General features: G+C 44.5%; 1 protein-coding gene across 1 annotated transcript in view; it reads right to left on the bottom strand.

Annotated features, from left to right (window-relative positions):
- Nucleotides 1-14,324: 14,324 nt before the first annotated feature.
- The window catches only part of LOC138671690 (protein-lysine methyltransferase METTL21E-like), a 48,938-nt gene continuing 40,835 nt past the window's right edge, over nucleotides 14,325-22,427 (bottom strand). The window contains exon 4 of the mRNA XM_069759850.1: nucleotides 14,325-15,569. Coding sequence (XP_069615951.1) covers nucleotides 15,160-15,569 — 410 coding nt within the window. The 3' untranslated portion in view covers nucleotides 14,325-15,159. The remainder of the gene's footprint in view (nucleotides 15,570-22,427) is intronic.

Genomic DNA, 22,427 nt, shown 5'->3' with positions numbered 1-22,427 from the left:
CAGTGGGAGGGCATAGTGTTAGGGAAAGTGATTGTTTCCTGCTAGGAAGACCGATGGGGACTGGAGTGGTTAGTGAGCGGACCTGAAGGTCCAGGGTGAACAGTGCAGCATTCTGGGGTGACCCCAAATGAGAGGAGACTGAAGAGAAGGGATAGCTAGATCCTGAGCATAAGTGACAGAGACAGAGTGACCTTCCAGAGACGGGTCCTAGGAGAGGATGCCTAGCAACGAGACCCTGAGCTTGCAAAAGTGGAAGGTAATGGGCCTAAACAGAATTGAGTATGTGGGACTAGTAAAGGGTCTCAAGTGGGAGTTCAAGGGTGCCAATAGTGGAAAGAGGATGTGGAATCGCAGAACAAATGAAGGATGCTTGTTGATTAGGACTGTAGTGTTTAAGCTGGGTTGTTATGAAGTAGAGAGAAACAGCGGACATAGAGATCCCTGGAGTATAATACTAAGGAAGGAAACTGTGTGGAAACTGTGTGGTAAAGGAAATGTTTATAAGATTTTACACCCACTATCCCTTGTATGTAACCCTCACCAATAGTGATGAGCAAGCATCCATGGTAGTGCTCGGCTGAGCATCTCACTGCTTGAGATGCTCGGCGAGCGCCGAGCATTTCCAAGGTTGCTCGGTGGGAGTTCGGGTCCCCGCCCTGCTTGTTTGGCGTTCTTTACAGAGCCAATCAACATGCACGGATTGTCTGCCACACACTATAATGCTGCAGCCATGTTGGTTGTGGCATTACAGTGATTGGCTGGCCGCACAGCGTCATCAGGTCTCTATCAGACCTGGCACCGCCCTGCTCGCCACAGTCAGCTTCGGACTTAGGCAGTGTAGAGAGAGTTGCTGCAGAGATAGGGACAGATTTGGTGGTTTTTTTAGCTAGTGTGGGTATACAATCTTTACTACACAAATCCATCTAAACCAACAGTTCTTCTGAGGACTAATCAAAATGCATAGAGCCATAGATATCACTACTAGGTAGGCAGGCAGTGTATGTATCAGACTTCATTGCATATAGCAAGAGGGTTCATTCCAGTGCTGTCTGCTGCTGCTGCCTATTACAGATATTTACAGTATATACAGCTCTGGCAAAAATTAAGAGACCACTGCAAAATGTTCAGTTTGTCTGATTTTTCACTTTATAGGTCTATTTTTGAGTAAAATGTAAATTGTTCATTTCTTCTATAAACGTCAGACAAAATGTCTCCGAATTTCCAAGCAATACATTTTGTATTTTTTTTTCTGAAAAGGTGAAATGGTCAAAATATAAAAAAAACAGTGCTTTCACACCTCAAATAATGCAAAGAAAACAAGTTGATAATCATTTACAACAACAATACTAATGTTTTAACTTAGGAAAAGGTCAGCAATCAATATTTTGTGGAATAACCATGATTTTTATTCACAGCTTTCGTGCGTCTTGGCATGCTTTCCACCAGTCTTTCACACTGCTTCTGGCACAAAAATGTAAGTAGTTCTTCTTTGTTTGTTGGTTTGTGACTATCCTTCATACTCCTGATTACATTTCAGAGGTTTTCAATGGGGTTCAGGTCTGGAGATAGGGCTGCCCATGACAGGGTTTTGATGTGGTGGTCTCTTAATTTTTGCCAAAGCTGTTCATAGCACCAGGTATCAGGGGCCAGGAATATTTTTTTTGCATCTTAATCCTGATTATTTTCTTCAAAAGCAATCCAGAGCACACCGTTTTTTTGCTCCATTTGCCTGTTGGCAATGCAGAATACAGCCAGCCTAGATCCTTTCCATATTACAGCGTGAAAATCAAGCTATTTTAAACAGGGGTTTGGCCGTTACAGGGATCACATCTGAGTGTGCAGAAAATTCTGCCATTTCTGAGCTACTGTAAAATTTTGTTGGCATGTCTTATACATGTTATTGACACACCAGTTTGCTGTAAAAAAAAAAATAGTTACCTACAGGGCATTTATTTTAAACAGGGCTTTTGCAGTCACAGTGATCACATCTTGGTGTGCAGAAAATTCTGCCATTTCTAGGCTACTGCAAAATTTTGTTGGAGTTTGTTATACAAGTTAATGACACCAGTTTGCTTAAAAAAATAGTTACCCACAGGGCATTAATTTTAAACAGGGATTTGGCCATCACAGCGATCACGTCTGAGTGCGCAGAAAATTCTGCAATTTCTGGGATACTGTAAAATTTTGTTGGAGTATCTTATACAAATTATTGACACCAGTTTGCTGAAAGAAAGTTACCTACAGGGCATTTGTGGCACCCCAGGAGTTCAGGTACCACATTGGTATTGCCTTCCTCTCGGGGAGGGTGATGCCATGCCTGGAAACTAGGGGGATCCCTTTGACAGGTAATCTTACATTCAACACATTCTGACTCCAGGCCAGAAAAGGCAGCTCTGAACCCGGTTTTAGGGGAGCTTCCCGAGGTCCCTGGTCTGGAGGAGGAGTTAATTAGTCTGGTGCAGACAAGGAACAGAGAACGAGCACAGGAGAAGTCAGGAGCTAGAGGAGAGTTGCGAGTGGGCTCCCTCTAAGCTAGAGCACAGAAACCGGGCACCGGGAGCCTGAGGCTGTGAGGAACTACAAGTCCCATGGCAGAACCGGAGGGCAGGAAACTGAAAGGGACTTGCCCACATTACAACTGAGGTACAGCTGTAAGGAGATGAAGCACAAGAGTCCGGGGGCGGTTACCTTCTCGGCTCTGTGCCTGGAACCATTGAGCTGTGCTACAGGTTCCCCAGGGGGCAGACTTAGAGACTGGGACAGGAAGGAAGCCGGGCAGAGAGCGGGAAAGGCACGAATGCAAGGAACAGAGCAGCATGAGCAGCGGTCAGAGCAGGGTGCAGCTGCGCTCCGGTAGAGAGAGAGAGAGCTCCTGGTCAGAGGACAAATACAGGGAGATTGCCCAGAAAGACTGCATCTTGTGAGTACATGAAAGCGGACTTTGCTGTGACTGGAGAGGGGCACTTTGAGACCCGTGTAGAGACATTGGCCCGTGTAGAGACTGCGACCCCCTGGTACCGCGGTACCAGTACAGAGACTGTGACCGCTGATTCCTGGTGAGAGACTTAATAATAGACTGATCATCGTTTTCCCGGGATAGGCTGTGCTGTAAAAGCTAAAGACTCAGAGCCTGTGTATATCACATTAACTCCCGAAACCCCAGGCAGCGGGTTCCTACTCAGCCCACAGACAACAGAGGGACGACAAGTGCTGCTGTTTCTCGGCGCCTACGTTGGAAAAGACGACCCTTCAAGCAAGTCCTCATCAGACTGATAAGTGTTCTTTTCTCAAGAAATCCTGCTTACTTCTGTTACACTGTTTGACTCCCATATTTTTGCACTGTTTTATTGCTAGTTATATTCCATTGCTTCCTCCCTGCGAGGAGAACCTGTTTCCTGTTATTAAACCCCTCAACTGTTGGTCTGTCTGTTCCGTGGTGACATACTCAGTACCTGCATACTATTACATTTGGCATAGTCGGCAGGATGTCACACGGTAGCGCGGACAGGGAAGACCAAGCAGCTGGGGAAGTTCCCAGGTCACCATCTGTTTGTTTGGCTCCAGATACTCACCGTCATTGATGATATACAGCTGGTATGCTGTGCAGTAATTGGTGGCTGGTGGCTATTTTATGCTTGCTATTTCCCTCACTTGTTACCCCTTGAGAAAGGCTCATCACGCCGAAACGTGCGTTGGGGTGGGTACACGCTGTGCACTATCGCTTTCCAGTGCCTGCTCAGGTAATTATGTAGCAATTTAGGTTAGCCATTGTGTGGCAATCACTAGATATATTATTTTTATGGGCTAGATTTTTCCTGGCATGGCTAATTATACCATTGTATGTCCCCCCTTTTTGGTATAACAAAATTGACTCTATTTAAGTCTCCTATGGGGACTTTGATATTCTGTTACTACTGTGATAGTCCTCATGCCTGTACCCCTGCCGTTTCTTTGTGCACATTGTGGCTTGAGTACATTTTTTCCTCTCCTCCTGGCTTTGCCAAATGTCCTGTTTTTATATATATATTTATCTAATAAAGATTTTGTTATAAACTTTTTCTTAATTTTGTTGTTGGGTGTTTTTGATCGTATTTTTTCTTTGGTATTGTATTCACTGGGAACAATGTAATGCTGTGGAGTTGGACGGAGCGTATCCGGGGAATGATGCGGATGCATCCCATGACACCAGCCCTGGAGGCAGAAATTGCATTGATGGCCCTGGAGGGGGAGGCGCAGGATTCTGTCATGCATAGGTCCCCCTGGGAGAGAGATACCCTGGACAAAGTGCTGCGCATACTTGAGGAGAGGCATGGGGACCCCACTGATGTAGGGGAACTTCGCATGCGACTGTTTCACCGGGTACAATGGGAGGGGGAGACCGTGACCCAATTCATGAACGCCCTACAAGAGCTTCACACTGCTATCGGACGAAAGGACGGTGTAAGGGTTGAGTCAGTCAATGTGGTGCTCAGAGATCAGCTGGTGACGGGACTGTGTGATGCAATGATGAAATAGGCACTGCGAGAGGACATGCGAGTAAAGCCAGACATGACTTTCTCTGAGGCTGGCAGTGAGGCGCGTGTGCGAGATCAAGAACAGGGAGTGATAAGGCTGGTGGGAAGGGTGCAGAGCGGGGAGATAACCACCACCACAGACAATATCCCCCAGTGGGTGGAGGACCTGAGAATCGAGATTAGACAGGTCCATGAAGAAATGGCGGCCTCCAGAAGAACTCTGGCAGAAGGGCCCGGCCCTCTGGTGCGAGAAAGAGAAGCTGCCCCCCGAAGGGAGGGTGAAACTACTAGAAGGAGAAGCCCTCCTACATGCTACACTTGTGGAGAATCTGGCCACATTGCTCAATGGTGTCCCCGCCGGAGCCGACCATCCCCACACCCTCCTTTAAACTAGGTGGCTCTGAGCTCGAGAGGCACTGCTCAGAACGTGAAGAACAGAGGAGGAGTAGTAAAAGTTCCCACAGCCTTGTTTCCATGTGCCCTCTGGTCTGTGCAGAAATCAATGGAAGAGCAGTGCGGTGCTTGATAGACACCAGCTCACAAGTGACCACCATGCCTGAGAGATATTTCCGCCGTCACTTTACAGAGTCGCTACGGCCTGAATGGGGCCCTGTGATCAAACTTATGGCGGCCAATCACTTGCCCATCCCGGTCGCAGGGGTGGTATGGATGAACATAGAGGTCTGCGGAAAAGACCTCATGAGAAGAGGAGTGGTACTGGTGGATGGAGAGGTAGCTAAAGACCATACCGTGATCCTGGGCCTGAATGTGTTAAAAGACCTTGAAAGCCTGGTTTTCAACGAGTCCCTGGAACAGTTCCTGCAACAATGGAGCGACCAAACCCCCCAGAGAAGGGTCTATCAACAACTGATATGGACTGCCCAGGTCCGGGAAGCATACAGCGGTGGAAAGGAAATCGGCAAAGTCGTCGCCCCGCCTCAGTCAATCGAGTGTTGCCCCCTTGGCAGACGGTGCTTCCCCTACCTATACAAGCCGGCATCCCGCTGGAAGGGGTCGAAGTCCAAATAGAGCCCAGCAAAGCCGACCAGCTGCCGTCAAGAATATTGGTCGCGCAGTCCCTGGCTACCATGCGGGATGGAACTGTCCTTGTGCACTGCATAAATTTGGGGGGGACAGATACAACTTTGCACTCTAGAAGCGAAGTCGCCCATGTCATGGGCCTCCCAGACGAGTTGGTCCCAACTGAGGTGATACAGCTGACCGCAAGGCCAGAATATCCGTGGCTGGTGACTGTCAAAGCGGAGGCAGCTCCGGACCCCAGATTACTGCAAGAGGGCGCCAGATACTGGAACGCATGAGGGCGGAGCTCTCAGAACTTACTCAGCAGCAGGTACTTCAGGTGGAAGCCGTATTGGGGAAATTTCAAGAGGCGTTCACCAAAGATGAAGATGACTTTGGACGTACCATGGCCATCCCCCATGAGATACCCACCAGGGATGCGGCACCAATCCGGGAATGGAACCGCCAAACACCACCACAGATGTACCAGGATGTGAAAGGAATGCTGTCACACATGCTGAAGAAGGGGGTTATACGCGAGAGTCAGAGCCCGTGGGCTGCCCCTATAGTCTTGGTGAGAAAGAAAGACGGGTCCTTGCGGTTCTGTGTGGTCTATCGCCGGCTCAAGGCTTGCACAGTGTGGGACTCGTACCCACTGCCCAGGATAGAGGAGTCCCTGACAGCACAAGGGAATGCCAGATATTTCTCCACGTTAGACTTGGCCAGCAGCTACTGGCAGGTGCTCATGTCTGAGCAAGACCGAGCCAAGACGGCTTTCATCCTTCCGATGGGACTGTATGAGTTCGACCGGATACCCTTCGGCCAACAAATGCCCCAGGAACATTTCAGCGACTCATGGAGAGATGTCTGGGAGACCTGAACTTTGAAGCTACCTTGATTTACTTGGATGATATCATCATCTTTGCCCCCACCTTTGAGGAGCATCTGCAGAGACTAGATCAAGTTCTGAGTCAGCTACAGAAGTATGGCTTGAAAGTGAAACCCCAGAAATGTCACCTCTTCCGTACCGAGATTGAATACTTGGGACACGTTGTCTCTGCTGAGGGGGTGAGGCCTTCCCAGGAGAAGATCGCTGCGGTACTTGAGTGGCCAACTCCAAAAACTGTGACATATGTGCGTGCGTTCCTGGGACTCAAAGGATACTTCAAGTTTCAAAGAAAGCAGTAAGCCGCACCCAGTACACAGCATTTCAACCACCATTATATACCCATAAGCCCTCCCCTTTAATTAACCATCTACCAATAAGGATACAATAGAAAAATAGAAAAAACATACATAACACAGTTCACATATACACATATAAAAAACAATTGTACATGAGTAGTAATCACTGCACCACCCCCTCTAACATAGATCAACTAACCTTGATCCCTCTTTTGCATACATCTTATCACCAAAACACAGAGATAAAATCACAGTACATAGAATGTAAACAAACCGTGTCCCACCTATCGGAGCAATGCTTTGGCAGTTACCATAGTACCCAGATACTCCCACAGGCGTGTTCATGAAGGGTATAATCCAATCATATTGCCGGGTTACAGGTCATGTGACCGCATCGTCCCCATGTGATATGTATCACACTGTGCAGGTCCAGCAGACATCTCCCCAGTCCGAATAGTAATCACAGCTGCGCATGTCGCCGGCAAGATTCCGCTCATAAGAGGCAAAGTCCCACATATTAGTGCGCATGTCCATAGGACTCATAGATCCGGAGATATCCTTGCGCACACATATCTTTTCAGTCAATGTCCGCAGTGGGGAAGCAGGTCGATAGTGTGCATGTCCAGAGCTCCTCCTCAGTACTCCTGCATTCAGCGCCGATATATAGCAAAACCATGATGCGCATGTCTGAAATCACAGATCGTATCCCCAAATAACAGATAGAACAATGTTATGCATGTCCAGAAAGCCTTCTTCAATCCTCCATATATATGGTAATGGCACACATGACTTAAATAATCGCACCTTTAAATATGTCCTTAATGCTGTGCTGAAACCTGTAATAGAATGGAATATACCTAAAAGGGAAAGCACATCCCTCCAAATCGTTTAATAATATATACATCACAGTATGCAAATGAAAAATCGCAGTTATATATTACTTTATAGTACCCTAGAATATTAATCATTTGACTCTAAATATAAGCAAAAAAAGAAAAACACAACATCATAAACAAATAGAGCCATAACATCTCAACTTAGCCGTCCACGCCGCCATGTCCCCCATGTTGTTTCAAGGATTCCCAGCCAGTCTCCCATGCTGGTACTTGCCCAGCCTCAAGCTGCTTAGCATTTGCGATCTGACGAGGGCAGGCACATTCAGCCTAGAGTGGCCATTGACACAATGGGCACAATAGCATAGACAGCCAGTCTCCGAAAGGTATATATCCAAACACAGTGTATCACTTTTAAGGCTAAATGGGGACATGTAACCATAACACAATTATGGAATAACCCTCATCGAATAGGTAAGGGATATAATGTACCAGACATCAAAGCATATTAGCCATATAGTAAAACCCTATATTCCCCTTCATAAATCGGTGTTCATATAAATGATGGTATCAATAATCCCTGGGAGACAAATCGGCCTCAAATAAACGGCCACACGGTTAACCCCTTTACCGATGATATACCGCAACAGAACCTCAGAGGAAACAATTCTGTTGGTATTCTATATTCAATCCTTTGGGGAAAAGAGTGTCCAATTCAAATATCCATTTTAGTTCTTTTCTCTTCAGGAGAGTAACGCGATGTCCACCTCGTCTTGGCATGGGTACATCGTCTATAAACCTATACCTCAATTGATTAACCGAATGGCCCATTTCATGAAAATGTCTCAGTACCGGAAGCTCAATTAATTTCGTTCTAATAGTGCTTTTGTGTTTGCTGATCCTTGCTTTAACCTCCCTCGTGGTCTCCCCCACATAGAAGAGACCACATGGGCAGCTAAGGACGTAAACAACAAAGCTGCTCTTACATGTATAGCGTTTCCGTATTTCGTACCTCTTTCCAGTGTATGGATCATAGAAGGATGCACCTTTTACTAAGTTGTTACAACATGCACATCCAAGAAATTTCCCAAGCTAGGACGGCTAAGAGTGGTTTGTACGTCTCTCCTAAAACTACCAACATCTGACATAACCAACTCGTCCTTAAGGTTCCTATTCCTCCTATAAGAAAATAAAGGAGGTAATTGGAACTCATTAATATCAGCATGACCCTTACTCAATAATGACCAATGTCTACGTATGACATCTGAGATCTTATTACTCAAACCATTATACACTGTAACCCCCTACTCTTTGTTCTTTGGCCGACCCAGGAAGGGGCTGGCAGAGCTGGAGCTGGAACCTGAGGAGGACTACCCACGGATGGGGGTGTACTCCTGGGTTCAAGAACATCGTCGTCGGCTGCGGACAATTCAATGTCTAGTGCAGAACCGGCTGCAAGAATTGGAGCATCCCCAAGTAGCTTCTCAGAAGGGGACAGCCCTGCGGCCTGGAGACCGAGTCTTAGTGAGGGAAAAGCACCCACACAACAAACTAGAGTACCGGTGGGAGAAAAGGCCGTACTGAGTAAAGCGGCGGGTCGGCAACAGGGGTCCTGTTTATGAGGTCCAAACGGAAGAGGCCTGAAATGGAAGAGGGGACTCCCACTCGGACACTGCACAGGAATATGTTGCATCCCTGTTTGTCTCGAGATCCTGAATCAGTCCAATTGGCTCCAGCGCCCCCACCGGCTGCGCCAGTGATCAATGTAGATGTGGAAGACGAGGAAGACTCCCAATCTCTCCTAGGGAACCCAGAAACAGGGCTTGTACCTGAAACTACCAACGTATCGGAGGAAACCTCGACTCCTCCTACAGCAGTTAACACCACCTCCCCTGCTGATTTGAGATGCTCAGAACGTTCAACGGCTGGTGTACCCCCTGTTCGCTACAATCAATACAAGTTCATCTGGCAGCAGATTGTGCAAGGCCTGGAAGATTTACCCCAAACATTTCACCCTTCATACACTTAGGTAGGAAAAAAGGATCATCCCCGCACTGCCGCAAGAAGAATTCCAAAAATTGTAGAGGTTTCAGCGTGGTTTATTCTACGCTTTTCAGGGTTCAGGTGACCCTTCATTGTTATATTTGTGGTATGTCCTGATGAAGGGGTCACCTGAACCCTGAAACGCGTAGAATAAACCACGTTGAAACCTCTACAATTTTTGGAATTCTTCTTGCGGTAGTGCGGGGATGATCCTTTTTTCCTACCTAAGTGTATGAAGGGTGAAATGTTTGTCAGCCCATACGCTTACTGCATGGGCATTACAAGTATAGGAGACCCGCTCCTTTATAATGGGAACCTTTTTTCACAAGGCCTTCCTCTTTGTCTCTTCAAAGGGGCATTGGAGTGACTCCAATTTTTTGGCAGCCCTTGCATTCACTGCATAGGCAAACACTATGGGAGACCCACTTCTATTGTGAATTCTGTGGCAGAGCTCCCTCCTGTGGTCACAAGTGGTACTTCGGCTGATTCTCTCTGTGAGCTTCCGTTGGTGGAGGAAAGTGGTACTGCGGCTTCTGAGTTTCCTTCCTCAGGTGATGTGGTGAAGTCGTTAGGTGCTGCTCTATTTAACTCCACCTAGTGCTTTGATCCTGGCCTCCAGTCAATGTTCTAGTATTGGACCTGTTTCCTCCTGGATCGTTCCTGTGGCCTGCTGCTCTGCATAGCTAAGTTCCGCTTTGCTATTTTGTTTGCTGTTTTTTTCTGTCCAGCTTGTCTATTTGTTTTTTTCTTTCTTGCTGGAAGCTCTGGGACGCAGAGGGTGTACCTCCGTGCCGTTAGTTCGGTACGGAGGGTCTTTTTGCCCCCTTTGCGTGGTTGTTTGTAGGGTTTTGTGTTGACCGCAAAGTTATCTTTCCTATCCTCGCTCTGTTTAGTAAGTCGGGCCTCACTTTGCTAAATCTATTTAATCTCTACGTTTGTCTTTTCATCTTACTCACAGTCATTATATGTGGGGGCTGCCTTTTCCTTTGGGGTATTTCTCTGAGGCAAGGTAGGCTTATTTTCTATCTTCAGGCTAGCTAGTTTCTCAGGCTGTGCCGAGTTGCATAGGGAGCGTTAGGCGCAATCCACGGCTGCCTCTAGTGTGGTTAGAGAGGATTAGGGATTGCGGTCAGCAGAGTTCCACGTCTCAGAGCTCGTTCTATGTTTTTGGGTTATTGTCAGATCACTGTATGTGCTCTGACTTCTATGTCCATTGTGGTACTGAATTACCTCATCATAACACACTTCTTCATAATGGGAATCTTTTTTCCGGAGGCCCCCCTCTACATCTGATATCTCTCGAGCAGTCTGACCAGTTCATTGGCATTCCAGGGATCACCCTGGGCAACCCAAGTGTGTGCAGGCCTCTGCAGGGAGTGCACAAACCGGTCCATCACCATCCATTCTACCATCTGCGCAGGCGTAGAGGACTCTGGCTGCATCCACTTCTGGACCAAGTGCAACAAGTCAAGCATTTGGGAGCACGGTGGTTTGTCCCGGTGATACGAGCAATGGTGAATCCACTGTGCCCTGATAGTGATTGTTACCCCCAAGCGTGCAAGAATCTCTGTTTTTAGCCTGCCATACTCTTTAGCATAATCCAAAGCTAAATAATAGTATGCTTTCTGGGGTTCTCTCATCAAGTATGGCACCAGTATCTCTGCCCACTGTTCTGACGAGGGTTTCTCCCTCTCAGCGACCCTTTCAAACACCGTCTGGAAAGCCTCAATATTGCATTTCTCCATTGTAGAATCTTCAGCCTCAACAATGCAGTTCTCCACTGCATGTTCTTCAGCTTCAACAATGCAATTCTCCACTGCTTCAGCTTCAATATTGCTATTCTCCAGTGCAGGTTTTTCAGCTTCAACACTGCAATTCACTGCAGGTTCTTCAGCTTCAATATTGAAGTTCTCCAGTGCAGGTTCTTCAGCCTCAACACTGCAATTCTCCATTGTAGATTCTTCAGCCTCAACACTGCAATTCCCCACTACAGGTTCATTAGGCTTAACACTGCAATTCTCAAATGCAGGTTCTTCAGCCTCAAAATTGCAATTCGCCAATGCCGGGTCTTCAGCCTCAACACTGCAATTCAGTGCGTAGGCAAACAGTATGGTAGTACCAACTTCCTAATAATGGAAACATTGCTTTCAAGGGGCCATCCTGTATGTCTGCTTAATAGGTTATTGGGGTGCGTCCACATTTGGGGCAGGTGTTGCATTCACTGCATAGGCAAACAGTATGGGAGTATCAACTGCCTAATAATGGGAACATTGTTTTCAAGGGGCCATCCTGTACGTCTCTTCAAAGGAGTAGTGGGGTGCGTCCAAATTTTTTGGCAGCCCTGCCACTCACTGCATACGCAATAACAGTATAGGAGACACACTGTTTAATAATGGGAACAACAAAACATAGCAGGCTGATGGATCTCTAAAAATAGTGAGGGCCACCTGATGGCCCTATAAAAATAGGCTTTGTGACTTTCAGAGTCCCTCTTTCATAAATGAAACAGGATATCTCTGATGATGTGTCACACACCACATGGCCACATAAGGTTGTAAAATGATAAAATGACATTTAGCAGTGAATGCATTTGTCTTGGTTGAAAGCAATGCTAAAGTTCAAAAACACATAAAAAACACTACGTGTGAACATAGCCCAAGGTGTGGAGGAGCATTTTTGTTTTTGGTTATTTATTTTATATACAAGTCATTACCCCGGAAATGGTCTCCCTCATTGAACTGTGAAACATCTGGTCCTAGCAAATCAGCAACAACGGTTACATGCAGCCTCCAAGGGCACAATGTCCTCATAGCACAATTCCACACACTCAGCCAGGACCTCCACTTTCATATAACATGCTAGAGCACCACAGACAATTGCCTTGCCCACGGCTACCGCCCCGAGCCACGTTACAGGGTTACAACATACTGTAGGACCATACACTGTTTGAAGTGCTGAGCGGGGACATTATGCTGTGTGTGAGGCTACAGTATGTGAAGACATCATACAGTTTGGGGGCAGTGTGGTGGCATCATACTGTTTGAGGTGACGTAATACAGGAGATAGAAAACATGAAATAGAGTGGCACTCACCACTAGTATATGAAAAGTCACTTTATTAACAGGTTCTCTTTAAGGAAAGTCTGTGGATCACACTGTTAAGTGGGATTGAACTGACATGCATGTATTCAGGGCCGCCATCATGGCATTACTGCCCTGACTGGCATATGGGGCCCAATGAACAGAGGGGGTCTGAATCTGGCCCCGTCTCTTCTGCTTATCGCCCCCCAGTGGCAGGCTTCTGCCGATGCAGTAACTGAACCTGCCCCTGAGACGCAGGTTCAGTTAAACTCTATTGCTGTGGGGGCCTGCATAGCAATAGTTAAAAGCTGCCAGCTGATGTCAGCATGCACGTCGCCGGCATATGACATCATTGTCATTCGCAGGCGAGTGCACACTTGGACTGCATGGAGGGAGCATCATTGCAGGAGTGCGGCCAGATGAGGAGAAAGTTTTTTTTTTTAATTGAAAGTGTCCCGGGGCAGAATGGAGACATGGGGGCAGGAATGGAAACACAGGGGGCAGGAATGGAAACACGGGCAGAATGGAGACATGGGGCAGAATAGAGACACAGAGGGCAGGATGGAGACACAAGGGGGCATGATGGAGATATATAAGGGGCAGAATGGAGACACGGGGCAGAATGGAGACATGGGGGAAGAATGGAGACACGGAGGCAGGAATGGAAACACAGTGGCGAGGAATGGAAACACAGGGGTAAGGAATGGAAGCACAGGGGGCAGGAATGGAAGCACAGGGGGCAGAAATGGAAGCACAGGGGGCAGGATTGAGACACAGGGGTGCAGTATGGAGACACATGGGTGCAGTATGGAGACACAGGGGGCAGGATGGAGTCATGGGGCAGGATGGAGACAAAGGGGGCAGGATGGAGACACGAGGGCAGGATGGAGACACGGGGGCATGAATATGAGGCATGATGGAGATACATGGTGCAGAATCATGGGACAGGATGGATACAATGGAGACAGATGGGGCAGGATCATGAGGCAGATGGGGCAAGATAATGGGGCAGATAGGGCAGGATCATGGGACAGATGGGGTAGGATGGGACATCACATGGGACAGAATGGTTACTCATGAGGGCAGGATGGTAGAACATATGGCTGGAGACAGGAATGAGACACATGGGGGCCAGAATGGGGGATATTATTATCATAGGGGCTAACTAAGGGATATTATTACTGCAGTGATGTATTTATTTTATGTTTTGAGGATTCTGTTTTAAATGAGGGGGGGAGCAGTCCTGTTACTGTGCAAAGTGACACTATGTCGCTTTTTTTTCTTCATCTGGTGTTGGGAAAAAATTAAGTAATGTGTTCTGCAAGCGTTTCTCTAGATAACTGTGTTATTTCCTGCAGAGACGAGCCCTTGCTGGAAGAAGTGATGGTGGTCTGTGCTGGATGAAGATGAAAAGTGAAGATGAAGGACTTCACCTAGGACGTCACTGGTGAGTCAGTGTGTTACCTGTACACTAACACTATACACTGTATACTATTTACAGAGGTCCTGTGTACAATGTCATCAGTGATCACTGTATTACCTTTACACTGACACTATATACAGGGCTCCTGTGTATAATGTCATTGATCACTGTATAACCTGTACAAATACAACAGAACTCTTGTGTATAATGGCACTGGTAATCACTGTATTACCTGTACACTATACACTATATATGCAGCTCCTGTGTATAAAGTCACAAGTAATCACTATATTATCTATACCAGGACACTGCATACTAAGTACATGTCTCCTGTGTGCACTTATGGTGATATTAGTATTGTTTTTTTTTTTTATTAATGATCATTATTGTAGTATTCAGTCACTATGTGGTGGTAATATGCTGTCGGGTCATGGTGTGGAGGTTTTTGTTCCTTGTATGTGCTATTATTTGGTCACTATGTGGTGGTAATATGTTGTCCAGTCATGGTGTGGTGGTATTTGTTCCTTTACGTGGTGCTATTGGTCACCATGTGATGGTAGTATGTGGTCTGGACATGGTGACGTGGTATTTGTCCCTTGTATATTATATTATCCGGTCACTGTGGTGATATTATTGGTCATTTTAAAAATTAAAAAATAAATAAAAATATACCCAAATTGTATTGCATATTTTAACAAATGTTTAGTAGGTTTGAGAAGAGTAGTGCCTGGCCAAAGGAGTCTACCTTGTTGTGGTGGCGGATTAAAAAATCTTTTGGCCAAAACAAAAGCTGCTGGCTATATGTGTGATCTGGTGATGGGAACTGTTAATGTGTGATTGGTGAGGACGTGGTGCAGATGTGGAGTTTTTCTATGAGTGGGTTGTGGGACTGTGGAAGGTTCAAGGGGTGGAGGAGGGGCTGGGGTGGAGTCTCAAGGGGGACCAAAAAATGTTGCCAGTATGGAGCCCCGAAATTCCTAGTGGCAGCCCTGCATGTATTGCTTCATGATGATTCATTTTACAATTTAATCATTCATTTCTAATTTGTATTTGCACATCCATTATTTTGGGCAATTGCATCTTCTAGCTTTGTAGAGTTTAATGCTCAGACTTGGCAGATCATAGATAACCTTCAAGTAAAATTGTTTTTGAAATTTCTGAATAAATGTATTTTCTAGAAGTGTATTCTCTTTCCTAAATCTCATTACCCAAAGTATTGTGGTGTTTTCATTACACAAATGATCAAATGTCTCCAGAAGTTCTTCTAGATATGGATGGTTATAAACAACATCGGCTGCAAGAATATAGTCAAACTGTAGAGAGGACTTTGAGAACTTCTTTTCCAAATTAGTTCCCCACATTAGTTCTTTAACTTGTGGGACATGTTTACTTTTCATTTTGGTATTTCGAAGCATATTGTATTGCAGGTTTCCAATCAGCTCCTCCATATCAGTTGCTACAACTTGTGCCCCTAGAACAGGAATAGAAAGGAGAATAATGTAACATAGTAACATAGTAACATAGTAACATAGTTAGTAAGGCCGAAAAAAGACATTTGTCCATCCAGTTCAGCCTATATTCCATCATAATAAATACCCAGATCTACGTCCTTCTACAGAACCTAATAATTGTATGATACAATATTGTTCTGCTCCAGGAAGACATCCAGGCCTCTCTTGAACCCCTCGACTGAGTTCGCCATCACCACCTCCTCAGGCAAGCAATTCCAGATTCTCACTGCCCTAACAGTAAAGAATCCTCTTCTATGTTGGTGGAAAAACCTTCTCTCCTCCAGACGCAAAGAATGCCCCCTTGTGCCCGTCACCTTCCTTGGTATAAACAGATCCTCAGCGAGATATTTGTATTGTCCCCTTATATACTTATACATGGTTATTAGATCGCCCCTCAGTCGTCTTTTTTCTAGACTAAATAATCCTAATTTCGCTAATCTATCTGGGTATTGTAGTTCTCCCATCCCCTTTATTAATTTTGTTGCCCTCCTTTGTACTCTCTCTAGTTCCATTATATCCTTCCTGAGCACCGGTGCCCAAAACTGGACACAGTACTCCATGTGCGGTCTAACTAGGGATTTGTACAGAGGCAGTATAATGCTCTCATCATGTGTATCCAGACCTCTTTTAATGCACCCCATGATCCTGTTTGCCTTGGCAGCTGCTGCCTGGCACTGGCTGCTCCAGGTAAGTTTATCATTAACTAGGATCCCCAAGTCCTTCTCCCTGTCATATTTACCCAGTGGTTTCCCGTTCAGTGTGTAATGGTGATATTGATTCCCTCTTCCCATGTGTATAACCTTACATTTATCATTGTTAAACCTCATCTGCCACCTTTCAGCCCAAGTTTCCAACTTATCCAGATCCATCTGTAGCAGAATACTATCTTCTCTTGTATTAACTGCTTTACATAGTTTTGTATCATCTGCAAATATCGATATTTTACTGTGTAAACCTTTTACCAGATCATTAATGAATATGTTGAAGAGAACAGGTCCCAATACTGACCCCTGCGGTACCCCACTGGTCACAGCGACCCAGTTAGAGACTATACCATTTATAACCACCCTCTGCTTTCTATCACTAAGCCAGTTACTAACCCATTTACACACATGTTCCCCCAGACCAAGCATTCTCATTTTGTGTACCAACCTCTTGTGCGGCACGGTATCAAACGCTTTGGAAAAATCGAGATATACCACGTCCAATGACTCACCGTGGTCCAGCCTATAGCTTACCTCTTCATAAAAACTGATTAGATTGGTTTGACAGGAGCGATTTCTCATAAACCCATGCTGATATGGAGTTAAACAGTTATTCTCATTGAGATAATCCAGAATAACATCCCTCAGAAACCCTTCAAATATTTTACCAACAATAGAGGTTAGACTTACTGGCCTATAATTTCCAGGTTCACTTTTAGAGCCCTTTTTGAATATTGGCACCACATTTGCTATGCGCCAGTCCTGCGGAACAGACCCTGTCGCTATAGAGTCACTAAAAATAAGAAATAATGGTTTATCTATTACATTACTTAGTTCTCTTAGTACTCGTGGGTGTATGCCATCCGGACCCGGAGATTTATCTATTTTAATCTTATTTAGCCGGTTTCGCACCTCTTCTTGGGTTAGATTGGTGACCCTTAATATAGGGTTTTCATTGTTTCTTGGGATTTCACCTAGCATTTCATTTTCCACCGTGAATACCGTGGAGAAGAAGGTGTTTAATATGTTAGCTTTTTCCTCGTCATCTACAACCATTCTTTCCTCACTATTTTTTAAGGGGCCTACATTTTCAGTTTTTATTCTTTTACTATTGATATAGTTGAAGAACAGTTTGGGATTAGTTTTACTCTCCTTAGCAATGTGCTTCTCTGTTTCCTTTTTGGCAGCTTTAATTAGTTTTTTAGATAAAGTATTTTTCTCCCTATAGTTTTTTAGAGCTTCAATGGTGCCATCCTGCTTTAGTAGTGCAAATGCTTTCTTTTTACTGTTAATTGCCTGTCTTACTTCTTTGTTTAGCCACATTGGGTTTTTCCTATTTCTAGTCCTTTTATTCCCACAAGGTATAAACCGCTTACACTGCCTATTTAGGATGTTCTTAAACATTTCCCATTTATTATCTGTATTCTTATTTCTGAGGATATTGTCCCAGTCTACCAGATTAAGGGCATCTCTAAGCTGTTCAAACTTTGCCTTCCTAAAGTTCAATGTTTTTGTGACTCCCTGACAAGTCCCCCTAGTGAAAGACAGGTGAAACTGCACAATATTGTGGTCGCTATTTCCTAAATGCCCGACCACCTGCAGATTTGTTATTCTGTCAGGTCTATTAGATAGTATTAGGTCTAAAAGTGCTGCTCCTCTGGTTGGATTCTGCACCAATTGTGAAAGATAATTTTTCTTGGTTATTAGCAGAAACCTGTTGCCTTTATGGGTTTCACAGGTTTCTGTTTCCCAGTTAATATCCGGGTAGTTAAAGTCCCCCATAACCAGGACCTCATTATGGGTTGCAGCTTCATCTATCTGCTTTAGAAGTAGACTTTCCATGCTTTCTGTTATATTTGGGGGTTTGTAACAGACCCCAATGAGAATTTTGTTACCATTTTTCCCTCCATGAATTTCAACCCATATGGACTCGACATCCTCATTCCCTTCGCTAATATCCTCCCTTAAAGTGGACTTTAGACAAGACTTTACATAGAGACAAACCCCTCCTCCTCTCCGATTTTTACGATCCTTTCTAAACAGACTGTAACCCTGTAAGTTGACTGCCCAGTCATAGCTTTCATCTAACCATGTCTCGGTTATTCCCACTATGTCAAAGTTACCTGTAGATATTTCTGCTTCTAGTTCTTCCATCTTGTTTGTCAGGCTTCTGGCGTTTGCGAGCATGCAGTTTAGAGGATTTTGTTTTGTTCCAATCTCCTCACTCCTCCATGTGAGGAGATGAATTAAAAAAAGAATTGATAAATGTCTACAATGTCTGCAATCTAATGTCAAAGTCTGCTGCAATATACAGTAGAGACCAAAAGTTTAGCATTTTTTTTAAAATGTGATTACTTCTGTCTGGTTGTTGTGATGGATTTTTCATTGTTATTTTAGTAATCCAGAAGCCAATGGTTGTCAGCTATAAGGATAAAAATTGTGCTTGAAATCGTTTTATTCCATTATGTGTTAGTTTTCAACATTTGCTGTGCCAAATGTTTTGCATATTTTGTTAAATTTTGCCTAAAATGTTTTTTTTTTTTTGTTGGTGTGTTTTTAGGTTAAAACATGGCAAAGACAAAGCTAAATTTATTACCAGATGTCAAGAAGCTTTTTATTCCTCCAAAGTTGATCACACTGTTAATGTTAAGAAAAATCAGTATCTGATGTGGTGCGATGGCTAAGAGCAGTAGGATTGAATGCACGAGTTCCAATCAAGAAGCCTTTCATCTCTGCAAAGAACTGGAAGGTCTGACTTGAGTTTACCAATGGAAAGAGACATTGGTCTAAGGTGTTGTGGTCAATCTGTTTGGTAGTGAAGACAAGCACTATATATACTGCTCAATTGGAAAACGTAGTGATGTAAGGTACCAAACACCTACAGTGAAACATGGTGGTGTCCGTGTCATGGTTTGGGGCTGCTTTTCTGCATCTGCCATTGGCCCTCTGCATAGAATTGATGGAAATGTGAATGCTACCATGTTCAAGGACATACTGGAGAATGTAATACTGCCACATGGTAAAACCAATGTAAGACGACTGGGTGTATAAGGCGACCCCCAACTTTTCCATATAAAATATGGAATTTGGGATATACCCGCTGTATAAGACGGGGGTCATCTTATACCCCCAACTTTTCCATATAAAATATGGAATTTGGGATATACCCGCCGTATAAGACGGGGGTCATCTTATACGCCCAGTCATCTTATACGGCGTGTGGTTCCCAGGATCTGGAGGAGAGGAGACTCTCCTTCAGGCCCTGGGATCCATATTCATGTAAAAAATAAAGAATAAAAATAAAAAATATGGATATGCTCACCCCTCCGACGGACCCTGGCTCTCAGCGGTGCAAGCGTCTGCCTCCGTTCCTAAGAATGCATTGAGTGTAGGACCTTCGATGACGTCGCGGTCAGGTGACCGCTCACGTGACCGCGACGTCATCGAAGGTCCTTCACTCACTTCATTCTTAGGAACGGAGGCAGACGCTTGCACCGCTGAGAGCCAGGGTCCATCGGAGAGGTGAGTATATCCATATTTTTTATTTTTATTCCTTATTTTTTACATGAATATGGATCCCAGGGCCTGAAGGAGAGTCTCCTCTCCTTCAGACCCTGGGAACCATCCAGGATCGCTCCGTGCACCCGTACCCGGCGTATAAGAAGACCCCCGACTTTTGGGACAATTTTTAGGGGTTAAAAAGTCATCTTATACACCAGAAAATATGGTAATAAAAGACATACAGTTATTAAAGCAAACGTTATGCTTCTAAATGCTAAGTTATGGCATTGTAAACAATGACTTACTGGCTATGTTGTGATCAATAAATAGTATATGCAAAACTTTTGGCAGTCAGTTTTCTTTAATTAAATGACCCCTACATGCTTATACTCTACAGCATTTTGGTTAACAATAAGGTCTTACATGATGACTACTTCATGCACTTTCAAATCATCCCCAGGAAACTGGCATCACAATGACCAGACAGAAGTAATCACACTTTTAAACAAAATACAAAACTTTTGGTCGCTAATGTAGGATGAACTCACACAGGAGTCACATTATTCTATTTGCATTTTAATTTTATACTATACTATTATTCAAAAACTTTCTCAATCCTTAGATATTCTATCTGCACCAATAAAGTAAATTTTTCATAGGGAAAAGGAGTTCCTGCATTAATGCGAAAAAAATCAAAATCAAAAATAAAATACAAAAAAGTAACATGATAAAGTAAAAAAAGAGGTGAAAAGTAATTTAAGAGGGTCATAAGGCTCTAAACCCCACCCATGTCGCCCTATACACCACTCTTTTATATTGTGTACCAGGTGCTAATTATTGATAAGCGAATGTACTCCGTACTCGGGTTTTCCAAGCATGCTCGGGTGTTCTCCGAGTATTTTGGGCATGCTTGGAGATTATGTTTGCGTCGCCGCAGCTCCATGATTTGCGGCTGCTAGACAGCCTGAATACTTGTGGGGATTCCACATGCAATCCATGCATGTGTTCAGGCTGTCTAGCAGCCGCAAATCTTGCAGCTGCAGAGACACAAATATAATCTACGAGCACGCCCAACGCCCAAGATACTCGGAGAACACCCGAGCATGCTCGGAAAACCTGAGTACCGAGTACACTCGCTCATCAATAGTGCTAATATATTTTTTCTTACTTATGGTAGTTAATTGGCAGTCTTACATTGCTGTTGACATGCCTGCGAGGATTTCCACTGTGATAATGCACATCACTGACTCCCCATTGTACTGATAATGAATATTATCATGTATGTTATGTGATTATGTCGTATCATATGATCAAGTCTGGTGGACAAAGAGGCAGGGCACATTCATCTTGGATTATTATAGTGATGATGTGGGGTGTACATTTATCTACCCTCAGATAAGTTTCTTTATCATTTAGGCTGTGTTCACACGTTGCGGTTTTTTTGCGGTTTTTCCCGATAAAAACGCTATAAAACCGCAAAAAAACGCATACAATAAGCATCCCATCATTTAGAATGAATTCCGCATGTTTTGTGCACATGATGCGTTTTTTTCCGCAAAAAAAACGCATACCGCACAAAATCCGGACATGTTCTATCTTTTTGCGTTTTTTTTGCGGATTTCCCACTCCAAAATGCATTGGGAAGTGTCCGGAAAAAACCGCGGCAAAAACGCGTCAAAACCGCGGCAAAAACGCATGCTGGTTTCTTGCGGATTTCATGCAGAAAATGTCCGGAATTCTCAGGAATTTTCTGCATGAATTCCTGAACGTGTGCACATAGCCTTAGAGTCACACTATTTATATCCCTAATTTTAATCTGTAATCTACTCCTGATAAAGCAAATGCGTGAAACCCATGCCAAGGTGTCTGTGGTTAGGATACTGTGACTTTGCTACATAACAAGTCACTTGGTAATATGATTTTCATATAGATTTTACAGTTTCACATTTTAGATTGTGATTTTGGTCTTGTATATCTTTATAGTTATGTACATGCACTATTACTGATGACACAACCCATTACTCTCTTTTACTTTTTTTGTTATATATTAGTGCTGAATTTAATGACATATTTCTATTGCAATATTGTTTGGCAGTAATATAGTAGTTTGCTTATTTTCAGCAGCAGAGGTCGTAAGTGCAATGTTCTCCTCAGCAGATCCCAAGACTGTAGAGATGAGCAGTGCTCTCCTGAGTTCTGCTGCTGTGGTGGAGCTATAGATAACACTGGACAGCATGGCATTCAGCAGGACAAGAGACAGAGAGATAAGCAATCACATCACATTTGTAGCTCTATTGTGGTGGCAGAGGTCAAGAGCTCACCTCTGCTCTACGGCTTCTGCTGTCTGGAAGCCAACAACCTAAATTGACTTATACTATGTCCTCACCGCTACTGCGCTTCAGTGTCAGGACATAACATGCACAGTATATATGGATCGACCCCAGACACAGGGCCACAGGTTACTCGGTACCGGTCCTTTCTGTCTCAGTTCTGGGGTTGTCACGGTGGCTGGACCCGGTCCGTGACTCTGCTAAGGGGCGTCCAATAAAAGGTGATAGGAGTCTGTCAAGGTTTCGTGACGCCACCTGTGGTGTTCGGTCAGGGTGACCAACG

Source organism: Ranitomeya imitator, chromosome 3 (genome assembly GCF_032444005.1).
Source record: "Ranitomeya imitator isolate aRanImi1 chromosome 3, aRanImi1.pri, whole genome shotgun sequence".
Classification (NCBI taxonomy): Eukaryota; Metazoa; Chordata; class Amphibia; order Anura; family Dendrobatidae; genus Ranitomeya; species Ranitomeya imitator.
The sequence above is the reverse complement of the archived record's forward strand: the minus strand, read 5'-3'. Positions and strand labels throughout refer to the sequence as shown.